The sequence below is a fragment of the Drosophila subpulchrella genome, chromosome 2L (assembly GCF_014743375.2).
Source record: "Drosophila subpulchrella strain 33 F10 #4 breed RU33 chromosome 2L, RU_Dsub_v1.1 Primary Assembly, whole genome shotgun sequence".
NCBI classification, from domain to species: domain Eukaryota; kingdom Metazoa; phylum Arthropoda; class Insecta; order Diptera; family Drosophilidae; genus Drosophila; species Drosophila subpulchrella.
Genome location: NC_050610.1, coordinates 19,311,894 through 19,334,425, shown reverse-complemented (window position 1 = coordinate 19,334,425; position 22,532 = coordinate 19,311,894). Strand labels below are relative to the sequence as shown.

The following is a 22,532-nucleotide window of genomic DNA, read 5'->3' as shown; positions in this document are numbered from 1 at the left end:
TTCGCACAAGTATGACAAAAAGAAACTTTTCTACTGAATCGTGCGACTACTCCCCAACGCCGGACACACTCTGTAATTATGCTGGGAAAATTATGACCGCCTGTCGAGTTGCCCGCCAGACAAAGATGCTGGGTTATTAATTTTAATTAAAATTATGCCATAGTAGGCTTTACTCGTACAAAGAACGAAGGCGGAGAGACGATTATGGCATCAAGCTGGGAAACCCTTTTTTTCCGCTCCACAGTTGGGGTGCCTTGGCGGAAAAATGTCAGAAAATTTGATAAACCTCTCGGCTTTGGTGGCTAATATAGCACCATTTACATTTGCCGACAGCAAACAGATGAAGGTCCAGCGGGGAGATTTTCGTAATTTATTTCTTTTCTTTGCGGTGTCTTGGGTTCGAGCACGTGCTGCCTTTTCTTTGAGGTGTGGAAAATAAGTGGCTCTGGTCTAAAGTTTATGAAATTTTGAGATATTGTGGGTTCTTAAAAATTAGACATTTAAACCTTATACATGAAAACCTAATACGATTCAAGTACTTTACAATATTTAAAGTAATTATTTATTTTTAGCGCCTTCGGGTACCCTCAGCTGTTCATTTCCGACTACATGACTTCAAGTTCGATGACATACACTTTGAAGATGATGACACATTGAAGGTAAGCTTGGGAAACAATATAAAAATATTACAAATATATTTTATTATATTGTTTTATTTTTTAGGCCTGCCTTCGCATGTTTTTGGATCTCGATTTTGTGGAACGTTTTCATATTGACTATGAAGTTCTGTGCCGTTGGCTGTTGAGCGTCAAGAAGAATTATCGCAATGTTACCTATCACAATTGGCGGCATGCCTTCAATGTGGCCCAAATGATGTTTGCCATTCTAACTGTGAGTAAAGAACTTAAATAATATTTAAAATATATATTCATTTAAAATATTCTTTTAAGACCACGCAATGGTGGAAGATCTTTGGCGAAATCGAATGCTTGGCGCTTATTATTGGCTGTCTTTGTCATGATCTTGATCATCGAGGGACTAACAACTCCTTCCAGATTAAGTAAGTACTTAAAACTTAAAGGAAAAAGTGGAAATACTTAATGAAATATTAATTTTTAGAGCCTCATCGCCTTTGGCGCAGCTGTACTCCACCTCCACCATGGAGCATCACCACTTTGATCAGTGCCTGATGATCTTGAATAGTCCTGGAAATCAAATACTGGCTAATCTGTCCTCCGATGATTATTGTCGTGTTATAAGAGTGTTGGAAGATGCTATTTTGTCTACTGATTTGGCAGTGTATTTCAAGTGAGTTTGGGTGAATTAATTATTTTATGAGTTATTCCATAATTTCTGGATATATTTAAAAGGAAACGAGGACCTTTCTTGGAGAGTGTGGACCAACCGGTGAGCCATTGGGTGGCCGAGGAGCCGCGCGCACTTTTGCGTGCCATGAGCATGACTGTCTGTGATTTGTCGGCCATCACGAAGCCGTGGGAGATTGAAAAGCGTGTGGCCGATTTGGTTAGCTCGGAGTTCTTCGAGCAGGGCGACATGGAAAAGCAGGAGCTGAACATAACTCCTATTGTAAGTCAGGAAAAAGTAAAAATAAAGTAAAAGCTTAAAGGTAAATTTGTCTTTTTAGGACATCATGAACCGCGAGAAGGAGGATGAGCTGCCCATGATGCAAGTCAATTTTATTGACTCCATTTGCTTGCCAATCTATGAGGTTTGTATAGACTGTTTACTTATATATTAATTGTATAAAAACATATGTTGAACTCAACAGGCCTTCGCCACCCTCTCCGACAAGCTGGAGCCTCTTGTGGAGGGCGTGCGCGATAACCGCGGTCATTGGATCGATCTGGCCGATGTTGTGAAATCCAAAGCTAGTCAGGATCAGGAGCCAGGGGAGGAGCAGCAGAAAAATGTGATATCGAACGGTGACTGCAAGGCGATGAGTGATGATGATGTGGCTGCGCCGGAAGCGGAAGTGCCAGTGACAGCGGAGCAAACAAGCGTAAATGGCCCACACGTTGCCAACAGCAACAGCACCACTAATAAGAACATTGCCGTCGCTTCTCATCCCACCAGCACCCAGCCCAGTGATGATGATGATGATGCAAAGGCGAAGGCGAAGGCTAATGAGCAGGCCGCCGCGGAGAATGGTCTCGATGACGAAGTGGAGGAGGCCTCGAACAGCACCTGCAGCTCCTCGACCGCCTCCAGTCGCCTATCAACGCCACCGCCCACTGGCGAGGATGACAGCACGCCAGTTTCGCCCTCGAAAACTTTGCAGGCCAGGCTGGTGGCTGCCAATTTGAATGCTTTGCAAAGGCAGTCAATCAACCAGGTTCAATCCCAAAAGCAGCGTTGCAAGAGTTGCGACCATTCCCGCAGCGGGCTGCAGGTTCGCAAGACGAGCTCCCTGCGTGGCGCCCAGGAACTCGAGCTGGATGGCAGGGCAAAGAATGGAAACAACGCTGCTCTCTGCAAAAGCACGCCCGTGATCAACAACCACAGCCATCACCATAGTCATAGTCACAGCCACAACCACAACCACAACCATAACCACCATCATCATCATCACTCGCATCACAATCATGGCCAGCATGGGATCGGGATTGGCAGTGCCAGCATCGGTGGAAGTGGCCTAATCAGCCTGGCAACACCGCTGCTGGCGACGGATAGTGATAGGATACCAAAAATCGTGGGCAAAATCGGAAATCTCGATGGCCTGCCCTTTGCCAACGGCATTGGAGGCCCACAAAATGGTCATGGTTTGCCGTTGCCCTTCGGCAGCTACCAAAATCATCATCATCATCATCACCTCCTGGCGCGTCGTCATTCGGAGACAAACAGCAATGGGGCCACCGCTGTGGCGGCTGAAAAATAAATACATCCCAATCTGGTGTGTTCCTAGAAACTCATACAGTAAGAGATAAGGGATTTAATATTTAAACAGAAAACTCTTAAAACATAATTGAGGTGTCTGAAATTATGCAAGGCACTTTGTTTTGGTCCTAACTCTTTAGAACTGTTTTCAAAACGAATCCACTGTAGCGAGAATTCTGGTTCACACTAGCATATCTTCAATATGTACATAGTTCTATCCACCTCATCTTTATCGCCACACACACACAACAACCACCCACTCTCATCTTGTATATAATATCCACCTTTGAGCAACAGTATCGCAGTGCAGTAGGAAAGGATAATGAAAGGTTAAACACATACCATAAGCAAATTGTGGCACAGCAATTTAATAGCCTACAACTAAAACTAAATAGAAAGATTCCTATAAACGTATGTAATTCGTATATATTCTTATGTATGTGTATATTTTGATCTGTGTGTCCTTGTAACTTAAATATTTAGTTCATACCGTCAGCGTTAGTTAAAGATAATGCAAAGAAGTCAAATTCTCTAGATGTTTAAGCACCAACCAACAAAAGAAACAAAAGAAAAATTGTACCAAAAAAAAAACAGGCAGAGTAGTGGATTTTTCAATTGTCGTTTGCTTGCAAGTAACGCTCATCTTCTATTTAAAAAACACAGCAAGGATAAAAGTATTGTAATGTCCCGAAACACATACATATACGAGTACGATAACACTGTATAACTGTAAACGTTAGTTGAATTATCTCTATGGGTACCAAAAGTCTAACTTTAGTAGCATTAACCAACCGCTTAGTGATGATGTTAGCTGTCGAGTAACGAAAAACCGATCCGATCGCGACCCTAGATTATAGTGAATACCCTTAATAGTACACACGAAACAAGAAACCAGAAAACAAAACAAACACTAAGCGCTTTGATTTTAACCATCGCTGCGCTCTTTTCGAATTTAAATAATTGTAATGTTATGCGATAGTAAGAAATGTATGTATATCTACCTATGTACTCGATGGCCTCAATGGGCTGGCCTAATGTGCAAAACCCAGACCATTAGGGAGCATCTTGGAATGTCCTTGTAACTTCACATCAGCACGTCTAACGTTCTGTGTGTGGGTGTCACTTGGACCCACTGCTCGTACATATTTAGCAGATGCGTCTATATAAATTCATATAATCCTTCTTTAGATTAAATTGTACTTTGTGAGTTTTGTTATTTATTGTCGGCATTATAGAGAAACCTATCGAAAATACACAAAATATTTGCTGTAAAGGACCATGTTCAATAAGGCAAAACTAAATAAAGCAACATAATATCTAATAATTGTGTTTTATTCCTTCAATATAACTTAATCTTTTTAAAACTTTCTACTTTATTTTTAGTTCAATTATTTCAAATAATATTGCCTTCTGAACAGTTGTTTTTGAGAGACAGAATATTATTTTTGGGTGATCCTTTGAAGTATTTTTTTTCATAGCTTGGGTACTTCTAAGTATAGCATTGTTTTGGTAACCTAAGGACCTATATAAAAAAATTTCTGTTCTTTAAAATTAATTGGACTAAGTTTAATAATCTCCATCGAGCTCAACAAGGTGTATAAATCCAATAGAAACAATCAGTTATTATTTCACTCACAATAAGTGTTTATTATAATTTGTTAATAGTTATGCTGTAATTTTAATTAGGATATAACTAGAACACTGCGCTTGGCAAATGTCTGATGATGGGGCCGAGTGTTTTGTATCTTATGACGTACAGAACTGGCGAGTATATGTATGTATATAGATCTCGCTTATGCATTGGACAAGTCTTTAGGTAAGCAAACAACAAAGAAACTTATGTACAAACGCAAGAGTTATTCACAAAATGCGCCATTATCGATCGCTTTTGCTTACTCCTTTGCACTCAAAATTGATTGATTGGCTTCCTGGATTTTACAGGGAAGCAATGAAGGGCGTCAGGTCGGGGAACTTGAAGAGATTCTGGTTGCGGGATCGGGTGACACGAGGCTGAGCCTGACCCTGTCGCTGTTGGGGATTGAAGCCACTGGCCTGCTGGCCGGTGAGGTAAATGCCGCACTGCGAGTTGCACACCTCGTCGCGCAGAATGGCTTCCTTGGGCCACTGGCGAATCAGCTGGCCACAGTCGGTGATGCGCAGAGAGGCACACTGGGCCTAAAAGGGAAAAATAATTTTAGAAAACATTATGCTTCAAGGATTATTCAAGGACTTACCCCTTCAGCAGAGCACACGCAACTGGTGCAGGGCGACGGAAAGGCGGACTCGCCCACACGAACATTGCGGTTGCCAATCTGACAGCCCTGGACATTTTCACGCCAGGCATTCAAGTCAATCTGGGGCATGGAGGCGCAGGGCACACGTGGGTTTCTATACAAATAATTAAGTAATAGTTAGTTATAAATTATAATAACTAAAAATAATAGTACTCACAGGAAATTGCTGGGCAAGTCGAAGGCAGCACGCTGCATATCTCCGGTGATCTCCAAATTCTCGCACACAATCTTGGCCAGCGTCACCTTGCGGACCTCAGCCAGCTGAGCCTCCGTGAACTTGACCTCTGGGTTCTGGTTCTCGTACCAGAAACGATCGCATTTCCTCAGCTGCCTAAACTGGATGCCAATGATGCAGGCCAAGGTGGGTCCCACCAGACCGCCCTGAAGAGGACGCTCCGTCATGGCGCCAGGAAACAGATCGATGTCATCCACGCTGGCATAGACCTTCTGGAAGCGGTTGATCACCTCGGTGGGGATCTCTCGGCTTAGATCGTTCCAGTTGGTGGCGCGTTTCAGGTTGCAAAGGGCACGGTAGTTGTTGTACGAGGGGATTCCATGATCACGAGCTGGGGGATAAAATAATAAAGGTTATATCATCTATAGAAAAAATAGGACAAATAAGGAGTACACACCTCTTTGGATATTCAGAGCGATCAAATCAATGCCGGAGAAGGGAATCTTGCGGTCCTCGAACAGATGGTTGGTCACCTCGCCGGTGATGAACTGATCCAGGGTCTCCATAGGAGTGGCCACCAGACCGCGCAGGATTTCATCAATAATTCCAGGCTGCAGGAGGGCATCCATGCGGAAGAAGCCATCGCGCAAAAGTAGAGGAGGTTCCACAGGCTGGTGCTGGACACTCAGACGAGGAATATGTGGACGCAGCAGGGAGTGACCAATACGGAAGGCAGCAGCTGCAAATTCATTGAAGACAATGGGCGAGCAGGATGGGTTGTAATCCTTATAGTATCCCTGGGGCAGAAGCTTAAGGCCATACAGATTGACGGCATTCCAGCTAAGGATGCGGGGCAGGAACTCATTGAACACAATATGTTGCACCTGGGCGCCGACAATTTTACGGGCATGATGGAAAAGCTGCTCTCCATTCCAGTGAGGGTTCACTCCGCGCAGACCCTCGACAATCCGGTTATGCTCACGCAGGAAGGCAGTGTGGATGGCAGTCAGACCTGGCTGCTCGGAGGCACGATCATCGCCTCCATAGAAGCACAGACCGTTGCGGGATTTGCACTCGGGATGGGGTCCCAGGGGCAGCAGTTCCTTGCCCCTCAACTGGGTGCTGTTCATTCGGCCGGAGAATCCTCTCAGTTTGCTGGACAGACAAGTGGTCTCGCCATAAACCATGGAACCATCCAAAAAGTGGGTGTTCTGGTTGATCTGGTCGCGGGGTCCCAGAGATTGCTGGCCAGGCAGCGATCTCATCGAGGGGAAGCAGAATCGTTCGCCACTCGTAACATTCACCTCGGGATAATAGAAATCACCAGCGGGCACCGGGAAAGGATTACACTCGGGGTGGACTGTCTGACGGGAGTTGCAGGGTCTGCAGCTGGGGATGGACTCGTGGAAACCCTTGTGGATCGGGGTCAAAGTCAAATCGTGATCGACAAACTGGGCGAACTGCATCACCATCAGGGAGTAGCGAGTGTGCAGGTTCGAGATATCAGGATGGATGGTGGTGGAAATGGTACGGGGATTGGGCAACGGGGTTCCAGTCACTCCAGTAATTCGGGGTGCCGAAATACCATCCTCATACTGAGCGGGCAGTAGGCGGGAGAAAGTGGTCAGCGACTTGCCCCAGTTGGGATTACGCAGATTGTTGCACTTTCCGGACATGGTGCGGAATGGAGAGTTGGCATCGCACTGCTGATTGGGCTCGGGGCACTGATCCAGTGGCTTCTGGGCACCGCCAAGCAGTCCACTAATGTCCACCGTTTGCAGGGTATCAGTCAGTTCGTTGCGATTAAAAGCATTCTGGTTGGGATTGAAGATTTGACGCTTGCGTCTGGTGATGTGATTGAGGGTCTTCACAATCTCATTGGAGGTCAGCTCGAAGATCAGCGAGGAGTTGGCCAGGTTCAGGGCAGCCAAGTTGGCCTTGCTGAAAGAGGCAGCCGTGCCATCGGGAGAGCGAGCACTGATGCCACCCCCTGGAAAAGAAATGGGTATAGAATTAGTTTACATTTTTATTAAAAATCATGTAAAACCTACTTGTACGCCACACTTCGTACTCGAAACGCTTGCGTTCTTCCAATTCCTGCTTGGCACGTTCCACGGCAGCCTCGATCAGCTCGGGACTCAGCTCGGCAATGGCTTCCTTGGTGGCTGGTTCCACTTCCACGTGCTCCACATGAACCTCATCCTCGGGATTCACTTGCCATGGCTTCAGATCAAACTTGGGCAGTTGGTCGCAGTCCAAAATTGAGTTCCTAAAAAAGAATCAGTTTTAGAATTTCTGATCTTTATAATATAACCATTTATGACTTACAGGTAGTTGTCCTCCAAAATGAAAGCCTTGGACTGGGCAGTGCTCACTTGGTGGGATCCACACAGCAAACCGGAAAGGGATGTCTGGCGAATGCTCTTCAGCTGGTCCAAAGTGAAGGATGAGGGCGGGATCTCGTTCTCGTACCAGAAGCGATCGGTCTGCTTCAGTTGCTCGAACTGCAGGGTCAGCAGACAGCTGATGGTGGGTCCAAAGAGAGCTCCAACCACGGGTTCTTCAAGCAGGGCACCCACCAACAAATCAACATCCTCAGCGTTTCTAAAAGAGAAAATTATAAATATAATTACTTGAAATCACTACAACATAAAAAATGAACATTTTGTAAATTTTAAATTTCAGTATATACAAGTGAAATATAGGGTGTAAATAAAAGTATATTGCAGTATATATAAATTAAATATGGAGTTTTTATTGATTTTATTTATATTAAAGAAAATGAAAAAACTTGTTTCATTTTTAAATGTTGTATATATAGATTAATTTTTGGGTTTTTATTGATCTTATACTTATTTGGGTTAATTTAGAATAAAAAGAAGCCCAATTTGGAATTTATTTTAATGGTACGTTAAAATCATTTCAATTTGCCAAAAAACTGAATCAAACCGGTATTTAAAAGGTTTGGTTGAAAATGGGGGTCCATTATTTAAATGTGCCATAAAAACTCACTGGTAAATGTCACGCAGATTGGTGATGTACTCCTCGGGAATGTTGGACACCTGGGCCAGAGTATCGAAGCTCACATTGCCGGCAGCCTGATCGGCAAAACGACGCTCGCAGAGATCCAGGGCGTGGACATAGGAGGCTACTCCGTGGTCACGACCACGATGGACGGCCAGGGCCAACTCGGACCAGCCCTCGGCATTCGTTTGACTGGGCACCAGGGACTTTTGCAGGGCGGCAATGGACAACAGTTCGTGGGCGGACATCTTCTTGGCCAGCATCTCCGGGGGATACATGCTCCAGAAGGCGGGCATGGCGGCGGTGGCGAACTCATTGTAGATTCCTCCCCTCACCGAGCTTGAGTAGTTGCTCGAGTGCTTCTCGGGCGTGAGTCGCAGACCCTCCTTGGCCGTAGTCTCCTGTCCCAGAACCAAAGGCAGGAACTCGTTGTAGGTGATGTGCTGAATGGTGGCCGTAATGATTCGCCTGGCCTCCAGGAACACATCCTCCTCGGACCAATCGGGATTGATGTGCGCCAATCGCTCGCCAATGTTGTTATGCTGCTGCAGGAGGGCACGATGCAGGGCTCCGGTGGCTCCGGCCACCTGGCAGTACTTGCAGGACTCCACCTTGACTCCTCCACTGATGTAGGTGCGCAGCTGGTCGAATTCATGGCGAGTAGAGCCATACAATCCAGAGCCATCGATATAAGCCGAGGCAATGTTCATCTGCTGGCGAGTGTCTGCAAAAAGGAAAGGCAATATTATACATACTATCCCTAATGCTTAAAGTCCCTTCACCTAGAATAAAACGTTCTCAAAACCGTTCTCTCAATCTCTAAAGTGAGTTAAAATCTATTCAATATTGCCAAACTTAATCATCTCTATTTTAAAATCGATGCATCTTGAAAAAAAACTAAGAACACTTTCTTCCTGATTTTAAGAACGTTTTTTCTCGAATAGGTGACAAGACGAATTCTTAATTCTGAGACCATTTGATCTTGGCTCTTTTCCTTTCCCAATATTTTTGGGTGTTAGACCTACGTTTCTGGCACGCCTCGGCATCGAATCCTGGTGCGGATCGCTTGTACTCCTTGCAATCGGGACCCGCCCGAACGAAGCACTGCTGCAGCTCGCTGGGATCCTTGACCGCGGAGTCGCGTTCACAGCACTTTCCGGAGATGGGCAGTTGTCCGACCTCGACCAGGTCATTGGCCAGCAGTTGACCCCAGGCGGGCAGCATGGCCGTGATGTGGGCGTGTCGGAGCTCGCCCTCCACATGGCGCTGCAGTTGCTCGATCACCAGCTCAGCATCGGGTAGAGCATGGGTTCCCTTGGAGGTCCTAGGCTGGCTAACGCCATCGGCATAATCGGCCACCAAGAGACGTTGGAAGATGTCTCCACGGGCACCCCACTTCCGGTGGGACACATTGTTGCACTCGGCGGTCGGCTGGCGGTACTTGCTCGGCGGGCAAACATCATAGTCGCCTGCAACACTGCCCTCTCCCTCCTCGGAGGATCCGCATGGGGTCAGGGAACGGGCACGCTCGGAGCTCAGGGCATTGATGGCCGCATTCTCCAGGTCCTCGGGGATGCGAAGTGTCAGACTGGGAGCGCAAAGGCACCTGGAAATTACAAAAGGAAGGATAATAAATTAGTAACATATTAAAACATCCGATAACTATCAAATAATAAATAAATCAATATTATCAATGGTCGAGTCCATGGCTATATTTACTAAGTTATTATATTCCAAAGGATATATAATAAATTTATTTAAAAAGTGCGTTTCACAAAATATTATAAGTTCTAAAATCCTAAAGCTTCCACAGTTAACAAAATAAATTTTAATGCCAAGATGTCTACAATATGACCTTTAAGAACATGAATTTTAAACTTAAACAAGCAATCTAAGACTTAATGTCTTTATCATATGCTTTTCATAGCTTAAATTTAAAACGACGAATTTAATTTTAGATCTTCATATCCCCGTAAATAAAAACTAGTTTTCATTAAGAAAGAGAGAATATGAAAATAATGCCAGTTTTATTCTTCTCATTCATTATAATGCAACCAAGCCATTAAACAAAGCTTTTGAATAAAATACAATTAAATCACTCGATAATAGACTTTAGCCGAATGCTTACTCATCAAAACAACTATCAAATCAGGTACTTTCTTTCCGGGTAAATTTTCCCGACACAATAGTTGCTATATAGTTGGCTTTACCCAAAAATATTAAATACTTTTACGAAGGTTTTTCCTGCTATTTTGTTATCATAACTAGGTTTAACCCAAAAACTCCGACCACGTGATTTTAAATTGCGCGGAATCGTCTCCGTTTCATTCATTCATGAGCTCGCACTGCATTTTCCGGCATTTAATTACAAGTTTTCTCACATCGCCGTCGTTTGCTCACACTGTTAATTAAACCGAAACTGAAAACCATGCATATAAAAAGCTATATAATAGAGGAGGCGTAGGTCTGCGATTTTCTGCCTAACCGGATATGAGAAACGTCTGTCGAACTAATCAATTTCGAATTATGAACAATGACGCGGACTGCCCCCAAAAGGCTTTGACTGACTGACTGAGTGACTGAATGGCTGAGTGACTGAATGGCTTATTAAGCCGCACTTTGTTGGCCTGTCATTATGCTATTCTATTGATTTTGGCCAGCCGCCTCGGCTCACGTGACGGAGTTTCTTTTGTGGTTGCATTGACATTAATTTCCGAATTGAAGTCTTTTGTCAACAGCAACAATATGCAATTTATATGCGCTTGACGTCAAGATCCAAGATTATGCAACACTCTGCAATCTGGTGGATGTGGGCGTAGAAGATCCGCTTTTAGAACCCGCCTAATGAGCTCATTTCAATTTTTTTTGGGTAAACGTCCTCACCTTCCCCTACATAAATTTTTAGCTAACTCCACTGACATAAAATGATATTCAAGCAGAGTTAACTTTCTGGTTTTGGTTAAATTGGTTTTATTTTTGCTTATTTTATTGAGTTATATATTTTGTTTAGCACTCATTTAAAAGTTGAACGTAATTTGTGGTATTTCGCTCGGATTGTTTAGACGAATGTTCAAGGCTTTCGTATATTTTTGGTAACTTTTAAGTGACCGCTTGAAAGATTCCAGTCGATTTTAATGATTGAAGATAGCAATGTTTGGGCTATGAACTTGTCTAGAGTTCAAGAGCCACATAAATCTGTTTTGGTGAGGGGTGAAAAAACCGCAGGAAATGATTGGGTTAATTATGGTTGGAGTTTTCCATGGCTAAGATGTATTAGGTGTGGCATCCTCAGCACATAATCTTGGTTATTATGAGGTAATTTGGGTCACTGTTTCGTGTACACAAATCTCTCTCATTTATTCGCAATCAGGCGAAACCCATTACAAAACCATATTCATTATGGCGATTCTGGCATAAAAAATAAGAAAGAAATGCCAAATGAAGTAACGATTACCGAAAACAATTCGTAATGCGATTACCCATTTGCCAGGTGCGTGGCTGCCCATTGGGGCCAGTCGAATGCGGATTCATTGGCCAATATGCAGGCAGTAGTCTGTTGGCAATTGGCACACATAAGTTAATTTATTGCCGGGCACGAGTAATCCCCTTTTAGTTGTACTTTTGCAGAACTTGACTGCCGACACGTATCTCTAAAAAAAACTTGGCCGAAACTGAGCTGAAAGCGAAAGCAGAAGTGCTGGCAATTTACATTTATTTGTTTATGGCTTTTATGCGGTACGGAGCGGGTCGCCTGGTATTTATGTCACCAGCTGAAATGCAAAAATGCCTCACCACTGATGGCACCCATAAAACCAACAAATAAACAAACAAACAAAACAGCGGTCGAAAAAAACCGCAAATAGAAATGCACGGCACATGCCGCGTATACGTTATTTAACAGCATTATGACATCAATAGTTAGCATTTCTTTTTTTCTTTTTATATTTTTATCGAGCGGGGTTTGTTGTTATCCAAATGGTTCAACAATTAAATAAATCAAATATTGAAAAGGAAAGTTCGTGTGGGGTTTATCAATCATGGGCTTCCATGGACAAACGGAAGCAGAGATCGATTTTAAGTTGTCATAAGCCTTTCAGTTGAACGTGGAGATTTTTGCTGATTTTTCTGATTTGCGTAGCGGTTGCTTGAACTTGTTTTTGGCGAAATTTATTTATTTGTTTGACATTTATTTGGTTTGCTCAGCTGACTGGTCGGCAAACGGAAACGGCGCCCAGTATGGTAATCATATATATGACAGGTAGATGATTTTATAAGAATGCGCTTGAGTCAAATTCCTCGTAAAAATCACATTCGATTATCGGTCACATCGACATATTTTCGGGGTAATTGTGTTTATATTGATGGAGAGGCTTATTATTAAGATGCATAAACCCATTGTAAGCAGCAGCTCGTGGTATTTGCATTTTGTTTACAGCCGTTTTAAAATCGGTAGTTAGTCATACTGACAATCGATTGGCAATTACAAAACACGTGAGTAAGAATTGTAAAAATACCAAATGGCACATGTAACAAGTCAAACCAGTTGCTGTGAAGAGCTGATGAACGCGTGCCAATCCTAAAATAGTTGACTTTTGTCTGGCAATCAAGCGGCTTGCATAAGCCCAACACAATTGCTTACAATAAATCATTGTTAATTTGTCTTATTTAATAAATATTGCACATGCGATGGCTGGCAGGAAATTATGCTATATTGCGATTTGCATAAATTCCCGGCGATGCCGATAAGCGATTTATGTTTAATTTGCAAGTGCTGATAGTTCGGTAGCTGTGCGCAATTGAGAGTCACGAATTAATTGTCTGTGCAATTCATGAATTAAGTGGCCTTAGATAAGGCACTACCCACATATGTATGAGCACTCTGCAGGGGAATACTTAGAAACGGAAAATCTCCGAACACCCCCAATCGCGCTTTGCGCAATCAGCGGGAAAACAAAAGACTTAGGCAACAAACTTGACTGGCTGCCAATTGCCAAATCATGCAGCAATAGCAACAGCAGCCGATACAATACAAAAACAAGGAAGAACGCTATAGTCGAGTACCTCGACTATCAGATACCCGTTACTCAGCTAAAGGGACCAAAGGGAAATGGAGATATGCAAGCAGCAAAGCGAGATTTAAGTGCGCCACCTACCGGCGGAAGACAGATTTAAGCATTGTGGGCGTTAGGGTAGGCGTGGCAAATTTTTTTTTGGATCAATCGATAGGTATTGACGAGACCAATACATTTCAGTTAAAATTTGTTATCTAGCATAAAAATTGTGGGCGCCACAGGCTTGGGCGGTTTGTGGGCGTTAGAGTGGGCGTGGCATATTCGCATAACAAACCTGCACTGCGTACAAGGCTACGGAATCTAAATCTGAAATCCCAATACTCTATCTTTGATAGTTTCCGAGATATCCGAGTTCATATTTACGGTTTTTTGAAGTTTGTGGGCGGTTTGTGGGCGTTAAAGTGGGCGTGGCAAACTTTTTTTTGGGTCAATCGATAGGTATTGATGAGAACAATTCATTTCAGTTTAAATTTTTACTCTAGCATCAAAACTGTAGTAGCCACAGTTTTGGGCGGTTTGTGGGCGTTAGAGTGGGCGTGGCACTCTACTGAAACAAACTTGCGCTGCGTAAGAAGCTCAGGAATCTGCTCGCCAAATCTCAATAGCCTAGCTCTCATAGTTTCCAAGATCTCAGCGTTCATCCGGACAGACAGACGGACAGACGGACAGACGGACAGACGGACAGACGGACAGACGGACAGACGGACAGACGGACATGGCTAGATCGACTCGGCTAGTGATCCTGATCAAGAATATATATACTTTATGGGGTCGGAAACGCTTCCTTCTGCCTGTTACATACTTTCCGACGAATCTAGTATACCCTTTTACTCTACGAGTAACGGGTATAATTACTTATGCCTCCGCAGAAGGCTTACACAAATGGGTTAGTGTGGCACCCAGCAATAATAACAAATAAACCCGATTGCGGAAGCCATCGAGTGTTTGGTATGCGCATTACTCATGCGAACGGCCGTTTGACGTCGCTTTTTTCATTATCATCAGTCCGCAGTCGCTGCCACCTGGCCAAATATGCAGACGGGCCGGCCAAACACATACATTGTATATATGCTTGTATACCCATATCTTCATCCGTATAGCTACCTATATCTTTATGTATTTGCACGCCTGTCGGCGGCTGGCAACACCCCCTGGCATCCATGTCTTGCTGCAATTACCACAAAGGCACGTAGCGTCATCGTCATGTGACTTTGCACATGATTTCCTACCACCAACACAGGCAGCCGGAAAATCAGCAACACCAGCGACAGCAGCAACAGCAACTACTACCACAAAAGCAGGGAACAAAACAAGAAAACGAAAGTAACTGCAACCAAAGTAGCGTCCTGGATACTCTACTAGTTCAAAGAGGTATTATATTAAAATGTAAATAATTAAATTTAACCATTTTTCAAGGTTAAAATAAACTTTGGCACTCAGAACATATCAAAAAAGTTATTTTAAAAATCTTTCAAAATAAGTTTCCTATATTATTATCCACTTTAGTAAATCTCAAAATTTCTTACAGATGCTTGAAAAATCTTAAAATTAAACATAAATGTTCCTATACACACTATATATATATTTTGTTTCTTTAAGTTTCAGGCCTGATAAGTTCAGAACATTAAGTCAGTTGGAAGTATTCTCAACAGTTCTCAAAAATCAACAGTTCTAATAAACTTTGTGTTATTTGAGAATAATAAATAATTATAATTTCAATATCCAAATGAAAATTTAATTAATCAGTTGGTCTTCTTAACACATTTTAAAATATTTTTATGTATTTCCTTCAAAATTTCTTAAATTTCCCAAAAATATCCAGCCTAGCCGGTTCGAATATTTTCCCAAGCCCAGCTCAAGTCTCTTTTTTTCCTGGCATCATGTGATGGTCATGTGATCAGCATTACACACTCCCCAAACACTTTTTGTTTCACTCCAGCGTCGTGGTTTCTTTGTCGTGTTCATTACACAGCCAGTTTCTTGGCTCTAAACATTGCACAATGGGTAGGAGTAGACCGGGCCAAAAACTAGACAAAAGCCTAGGAAAAATACTCGTGATTGAATACATTACGCCCTCATTCAGTTTTTACCGCACTTCTCTGGATGGATGAGGAAATATGCACGAAAAAAGCGGGCCAACCGAAGATCTGCATACAGAAATTTTCAAGTGCACTTCATTACCATGGCGATGATCATTGGCAACTTTGATGATCATCCGACATCAACGTCCAATGCAGGCATGATGCAATTTTCATGTTTACCTCTTTTTTTCAGCGAGACTCATCGATGTGGCTTCGAATATTGGTTACATTGCCAAGTCTGTAGTACAAAGTTGCGGCTGCAGATGGGTTGCTGGCGAACGTTGGCTGAACGCCAGCCAAGAGGCGTGAAGATCATAATTCTATGCCAGTGTGTGTCCCCATGGGGCCGTTGCTTTTTATGGCAAGAAAGTGTAAACGCTGGCAAAGTCACGCGCCACAGACAGCCATATGGATATACGTATAAACGAATAGCGGGGCGTAACTTTCGTTTTCATTGCGAAAGTGCATACAACTTGATATTGGTAAACAATCCGTAGAGCAGCTTTTTGGCCCCAGTATCTCAACATCTTACAGGGTGTTGCCTGCATGCAAATCGGTGGGGAGTTTTTATTTGATATACGATCAAATGCCCGATTATTACCGGCATCAAGGTCGCGGCTCGTTTGGCAAAGGGAAAATATAATAGGGCTATTTGGCCCAATTTTAGACCTCGAACTCTCTAAACGGCCCATTAAGGTGATAATAGCGATATGATCGCTCATAATGGCCGTGTAATTTACAATAATTGACAACGCACCCATGTGTGTATGGTGAAAATGTTTCTGTGTCATTTAGCCAGCAGCCAAATGCTGTGAAATCTTTTCGGGCAATTTGAGGTGAAATGTGAGAAAGTTATACGAATTTTTGGTTATGGAGATTAAGATAAATGTCGATAAGGGGAACCACTGGTAGATAAGCATATAAATTTAGTAGTTAAGCGTAGAATTTGCATAGCGAAAGAGGCTTATAATAATTCTAATTTCATGTTTGAAGATTACATTTTTGGGCCATAAATACAATTAAAATCCAATAATATTTCTTAAAAATATTTTAAGGGATATTAGGCACTAAAAATATTACAAAATAACTTATACAGTTTAGTATTTGTGACTTTTATTAGGAAATACCCTTCCTTAGATATTCGGAAAACTCTTACTCTCTCAACCCCATCATAATAATCATCTTTATTGCCATCCTCATCCGACTTATGTAAGAAAGGCAATCTGTTGCAGCACCTTGAAATGACGGAAGACGCCGGTTGCTCTCAGCAGACAAGTGTCAAATAAAACCTCAAAAGGCTCTTTTAACTCCATTTGAAGAGCTGGGCGCATCAACATATACTTAGTTCCGTTGCTGGACAGCAAAATTACTCAAAAACCGAAAAAACCGAAAAATATGGCCCAGTCAAGCCTGTTGGCCACTTCATCCTGTTGAAGTTGATTACGTCTTACAATGAAAACAACAAAAATTTCACTTTCGTCTGCTTGGCATTTTGCTTCAGATTTTGTTATTGGATTTTTGGTTTTTTTTTTTTTCACAGACGCCTTGTCCCGTTATCTCTTCAAGCCGCATTCGAAAAATTTCTTTTTAGCCCAAATAAACCAGTCGCAAACAAGATGTATGCATGGGTACACATTTTATAAATGTATTGCGGTTGATTGTGTCACATTTTTATGTATCGAAGGGAAAGACTTCGAGCTATATGGAAAAAGACAATTGGAGGCCCATTCCTTTTAGATTTTTATTTTTTTTTTTTTTTTGTTGGTCAATATACTTTTATTTTATTCGGGTTAACCCGTTTTTGGGACCTACATATGTGTGTAGAAATGAACAAAGTGGTCAGACAGGCGCTGCCAGAGTTGGACACTCGCAGAAATATTTGTGCGCTTTGAATTATTCTTGGCGGAGCAGAAAACAAGTTGGGCAACGGCTTCTTGATTTATGGAATCACTTGAAGTTGGCCAACGACAGAGTTATGCATGCTATCTCAGGGTCAACAACTACATCGATCTCTAGTTCTGATTGCCTTTCACCAGGAAGGCCGAGGAAGAAAAGGAATTCTCGGCCATCTAGCCACGGGGCTAAATGACAAAAAAGGTTTATTCAACTTTTTACTGGAACAACTTTCGATGTTTGGACCTCTAGCCCAGACAAATGATGATTAATTAGTCAATATATTAGACTTAGACATAAATAAAAAACGTGTCTCGACTCAGCAAACAACAAATGAAATAAATATGATAAATGGCAGACCAACGAAAGACGGGCGAAACTTGCGAATTAAATTTACAAAAAGACATAAAAAACGAATTCTCGACCAAGAGAATTCGGTTTCAGTTTCAGATTTCGTTTTAGCCTTGAACTCGTCGTTCTGTTTTTGTTCTTTTAATTACTTATTTATCATATACACGTTGGCTAATTGATTTTAAAGCAGTTCTAGCCCACAAAAAATAAGATAACATCTTAACTAATTCTATCTTCAAATATGTGTTAGTCGAAAAGACGGCGCCAGTTTTAATATAAGCTTAAATTTTAAACTTTGGCCAGGTGCTAATGTATGTCTGTGAAATAGATTAATCACAGACTAAACACATAAATGATGATAGGAGAGCTATGCGGAATAGAAAATGGGTTTAAGAACCGTACCTAAATTTCCATGTTTGGTGTTCTTAAAGAGACAAATCTTTTTTATCTGATTTATCTAAAATATACTCCTACGTTAGGTATTAATTATGTTGAGTTTAAGCTCTATTAATATTGTTTTTATTAGTTTGTTTATTTACGAGTAGTAATCAGTTCTTGTTTTTGGTGTTTGTTATATGGCATCTCCATAAAAAATCTTTCTTCCTGGTTCTTTTTCGATTCGAATGCCTTGACCTTCGTAAGCTATCCACGTGACCCACCATTTCATCCTATAATTTCCACCCACATCCGCTTTGGCCTTGCTACCGCTGAAGCTTTCAGCCTGACTGTCAATTCAAGTTCGTTGCCTAAGTCTTTCGTTTCGACCCACGCAAATGCTCCGAATTCACTTGAAATATTTCGCTCGCCAAAATCACAATTTTTAACCGGTGACATCGCATTAGGGGGCGCCAAACCTTGACGCCGCAGTCAATAAAAAAATGTCAAAAAGTGTTTAAAAATGTTTGTATGCTGTAAAACACTCGAGAAAACTTTTAGCAAGAATTCTACGACATTTAAGTGACTTAAGTGTGTCAACTAGACAATGTCAGCATCTGGCAGCGCAGTCGGCAGTTCAGTTGGCAATCGGCAGCACTTGTGCTTAATTTGCCTGAGCAATCAAGTTGCTCGGCTGCATTCTGAGCGTCGCCGCATGACTAAGCCAAAGAAGTCACAACTGGCCAAGGCCTCTAAAATAGTGAATCTGGTGAGCCCGGCCTGGTCCACCAATGTCGCCAGCCGGCGAGGGGATTATCCAATCAATTGCATAATCGAAATGCTAACGCCGCGTTCCCATTTGCATAACTTAAACACACTGATTAACACAAAACGCCAAATTAATGCGACCGGAGATAGGAGAAAACTTTCTACACTTAGCAGTCGAATGTTAAGTTAACGAACACAAATCTGTTAATTAAAACTAGGCTTCGTCGCTGAGCTTCTCCATCGATAGGGCCAGATTAATTGCAGGCCTACGAATCGGATACGCCTGGAAATTATGTAAAGTATTATGCTTCGGTTTCTTTTTTTTTTTTATTTGGGATGCCTACGCTGGAAATTATGTCAATGCGGTTAACACAAGACCCAAAAAAGAGGCGAACAGCGCGGACTGAAAACGAAAATAAAGTCATGATTGTGTAACCGTTCCAAAAACCACCTGGCACGACACACAAACATAAAAAGCGAAAGAGTCTTTTGTTGCCGCTGACAACTTTTTCTCTTCGATTTGCCTTGGCATCTTCCCAGTCAAGAGAGGGAAAAATGAAAGTGAAACTTTTCAAATTGATTTTTCACCGCCGAGCAAAGAAATCCAATTCGAATCGATATTACATGATCGTCTTGGCTGCGAACACGCCTCGACAAATAAATATTCATATGCAGATTTTAATCGAGTGTTTCCATCTTTGTCATCATGCAAATTCTTGAAAATAGTTTTCGATTTTGTGTTGAGTTAATGAAACGCCTCAAGGACCATTAAAACGGGGAAGTCGAATCGCTCAGTGATAAGCTGACTGACTCTGTCAATCTCTGACTTCCGTTGACGCTTCTTGTTGAACGCGAGGCGAGTAGAAAACTCATGATTAATGATGCTCTCGGCCCGACCAAATGGCCAAATTGTATTCGCCTGCCTTACAGACTATAATTTGCTTTAATGGCCATCTGTGTTTTATGCGTGCTCACTGTAGTAGGCTGGCCATTTGGTCATTTGGCCTAAGCCCCAATGCTCCAAGCTAATGCATAAATAAAGTCATAAATGCAGTTGAAACCCGCCTTCAAAAATATGCCAAAAAACTAGTTTTTAAGGTCAAACATATAAGTTGAGATTTACATATTCTTGCAATTAAATTGGCGGGTTAACTATAATCTGAGGACGCTCTAAGACAAGGACATATTAATACATTTGTCCTAGTAAGGTATTAAAAATATAATTTTTTATTCTATTTGTAAGCCGAAGGCTAAGATAACATGTTTTGGAATATTAGATAAATATCTTAAATCTGTCAGTAAATAATCAAACAATTAAAAGGATCCGCACAAATCGCACATTAAAAAAACAATAGCTATTTTAATTCTTGACTCCACCATTTCACACATTAAACATTAACGGCTTAATTAAGAATGTTCAACTCACCATAAAATTAAACTAATCAGCATTTCTGGCTTCTTCATGTTGAAGCCAATGGCTGCTCCTGCGGCAACTTTCTTTGTTGTGGCTTTTTATGAGGATTTAAATTAAACGACTTACTAATTTATATGGTTAAGACTTATCAGCTCTTTGTTAAACAAAATAAATAGATTTAAATTATATTTGGCACGTTTTGCAAATTTGTTGATTTGATATATATATAATATATTAAATAAATATCAGTAATATATATATATGTGTTGCTAGCTATTCTCCTGGCTGGTTTTAACTCTTTTTACTTCTAGCGCTTAACAGGCGGGTGGGGCACCGGGCGAGGAATTTGTCACCAGCGGTGCGACGGAGTCTTGCCAAAGAGATTGTAACCGATGATGTATGCTATGATTTGTATCCTTTCGGTAATTAGCATAACGTTGGCAATGCAGAGCACAGCATTGACCCGAATAGCAGAGCGACGAGCCTATCTTGGCCACCAAATAGGGGGATATTATATATCTATATATATATATATATATGTGTGTATATATTTTTTAGTTGTGTGACTTAAGCCGTGCACACGTCTCGATCCGTGCGAACGCGCCAACGAACTGAAACTGAATCTGCGACCGAAACCGAAACACACAAAACGAAACCGAAAACCGAAAACGGAGACCAAGATCCAAGATCTTTTCCAGACCCAGACCCCGACGATAAATCCGACTCTGACTCTGAACGCGGCAGAGGCAAAAACGTATCTGAAAGCTGCCAGTCCCGGTGGCCGGGCTTAAAAGGCAAGGCACACAGACACCAAAACGGATCTGCTGTAAGCCAAGCTTCACCCCATAGCGAAACCGGTAACACCGACACGAAGCTCCGCTCTCTATGGGATTTGGGCTCTCTTGGCCAACACCTCACTCGCTCTCTTGGCGTCTTTCTCGAGCTTCAGCTTGAGTTTGAGGGGAGAAAGTAAAAATGATGCGACTGTCGTACACTCAACTACACAGCATGAGACAGTGCCAATACCACCAGTATTGACCATCAACAAAAAAAAGGAGATATAAAAGATATATATATGTATATAAGACCCACAAAAATCAGGCCAAAAACTCACGCTTTTGTTTCGTCTGCGGTCAGAGGCTCTTTTTTTTTAGCACCTTTTGTCTGCACTCTTGATTTCAAATCGCATCTTGTGAAAGGAGTCACGCGCTTTGTAATTTGCACAAGAAGCAAAAACAAAAGTTCCCCCAAAAAAGCAGACGAAAAGTAAGAAGATATAAAAGCCGAGTGAGGAGGCAAATATTTATTGCTGGCTAAGAGTCGAGAGGAAACAAGTTTCATCTTATTGTGGGACGAGACTCGTCTCGACTCTGGGATCTCCTGTTGTGATGTAAGATCCAAGCACCCAAGACCTCATAGACATTCCCAGACTTAGTCTCGATCTGGGGGTTCCAATTCCAATTCCACTCTAAGACTCAGATTCGCTGGCAGCTGCAAAGGTCTCTCTTCTGCCGTTGGGCAATGTGACTCGTTTAGAAATCGAATGCAACGGTAGGGCATCCCCCGCGATGCCCAGACACAAGAGCTGACTTGGCCAAGTTAATTACTTGGCCAAACATTTCAGTTAGTGGCCGGGTGCTAAAATGCCAGGCAAACACCGCCGACAGGTGGCGCATGTCCGACAGCCATAAATTGGACAGCTAAATGTCATCAAAAAGGAGGCTTCGCCCCGAAAAGAAAAAATAAATATTAGGCTGACACTTGAATCGCTAATTGAAATCAGCCAAAAACACTTAGACCTTCGAATTCGATATATTTTTGGTGCAGAGAAATTTGCATGAATATTGATGCAACAGGCTCACGTGAAGTTTCTAGCCGAAAATCAACTCGATGTCAACTCTGTTATTTAATCATCTGAAATGCGTCATTGCTTAACCTTATTTGAATAATTCTGTTTAAAAATATCATCAACTTTGTATCAAGGGTAATATTTTACCAATCGGGAATTCCCCGACATTGTGGAAAAAACGTTAGCATTCATCAGCCTTCATTTTCGCATCAAAAAACATTAATTTTCTTTAAATATTTATATTTCAAAAATTATTTGTAGCAATTGTTTAACATTGTAATTATTCTTTCACAATAATAAACATTTTTCTAAATTTATAATAACCAAATAAAATTTTTAAA

The 22,532-nt window shown here is 42.0% G+C and overlaps 2 protein-coding genes across 5 annotated transcripts in view; one reads left to right on the top strand and one right to left on the bottom strand.

The window, feature by feature from the left end:
• Nucleotides 1–4,216, top strand: part of LOC119548622 (dual 3',5'-cyclic-AMP and -GMP phosphodiesterase 11) — a 66,182-nt gene extending 61,966 nt beyond the window's left edge. For 2 of the 4 annotated variants that reach the window (XM_037855994.1, XM_037855993.1), the window contains exons 11-17: nucleotides 573–659; nucleotides 724–891; nucleotides 951–1,060; nucleotides 1,120–1,308; nucleotides 1,371–1,587; nucleotides 1,646–1,729; nucleotides 1,790–2,896. In XM_037855994.1, coding sequence (XP_037711922.1) covers nucleotides 573–659; nucleotides 724–891; nucleotides 951–1,060; nucleotides 1,120–1,308; nucleotides 1,371–1,587; nucleotides 1,646–1,729; nucleotides 1,790–2,896 — 1,962 coding nt within the window. Of the gene's footprint in view, nucleotides 1–572; nucleotides 660–723; nucleotides 892–950; nucleotides 1,061–1,119; nucleotides 1,309–1,370; nucleotides 1,588–1,645; nucleotides 1,730–1,789 lie in introns of all 4 variants that reach the window. The other 2 variants (XM_037855995.1, XM_037855992.1) reach the window with 2 other exon arrangements.
• A 299-nt stretch (nucleotides 4,217–4,515) lies between these two features.
• LOC119548621 lies at nucleotides 4,516–21,077 on the bottom strand. Its single transcript, XM_037855991.1, has 9 exons — nucleotides 20,355–21,077; nucleotides 9,414–9,994; nucleotides 8,377–9,112; nucleotides 7,693–7,968; nucleotides 7,416–7,633; nucleotides 5,822–7,354; nucleotides 5,347–5,755; nucleotides 5,130–5,283; nucleotides 4,516–5,070 (listed from the first exon to the last, which is right to left on the bottom strand). Exons 1-9 carry the CDS (start codon nucleotides 20,390–20,392, stop codon nucleotides 4,831–4,833), a joined length of 4,185 nt encoding a protein of 1,394 aa, XP_037711919.1. The 5' UTR covers nucleotides 20,393–21,077; the 3' UTR covers nucleotides 4,516–4,830.
• Between the last annotated feature and the right edge of the window lie 1,455 nt (nucleotides 21,078–22,532).

What these genes read in the sequence shown, in the direction of transcription:
- LOC119548621 (XM_037855991.1), bottom strand. Translation starts at nt 20,392, where the DNA reads ATGAAGAAGCCAGAAATGCTGATTAGTTTAATTTTATG. An exon ending in ATTTTGGAGGACAACTACCT is followed by an intron (nt 7,634 to 7,692) that starts GTAAGTCATAAA and finishes ATTCTTTTTTAG; the next exon opens with GAACTCAATTTTGGACTGCG. An exon ending in CGCTCTGAATATCCAAAGAG is followed by an intron (nt 5,756 to 5,821) that starts GTGTGTACTCCT and finishes TTTATCCCCCAG; the next exon opens with CTCGTGATCATGGAATCCCC.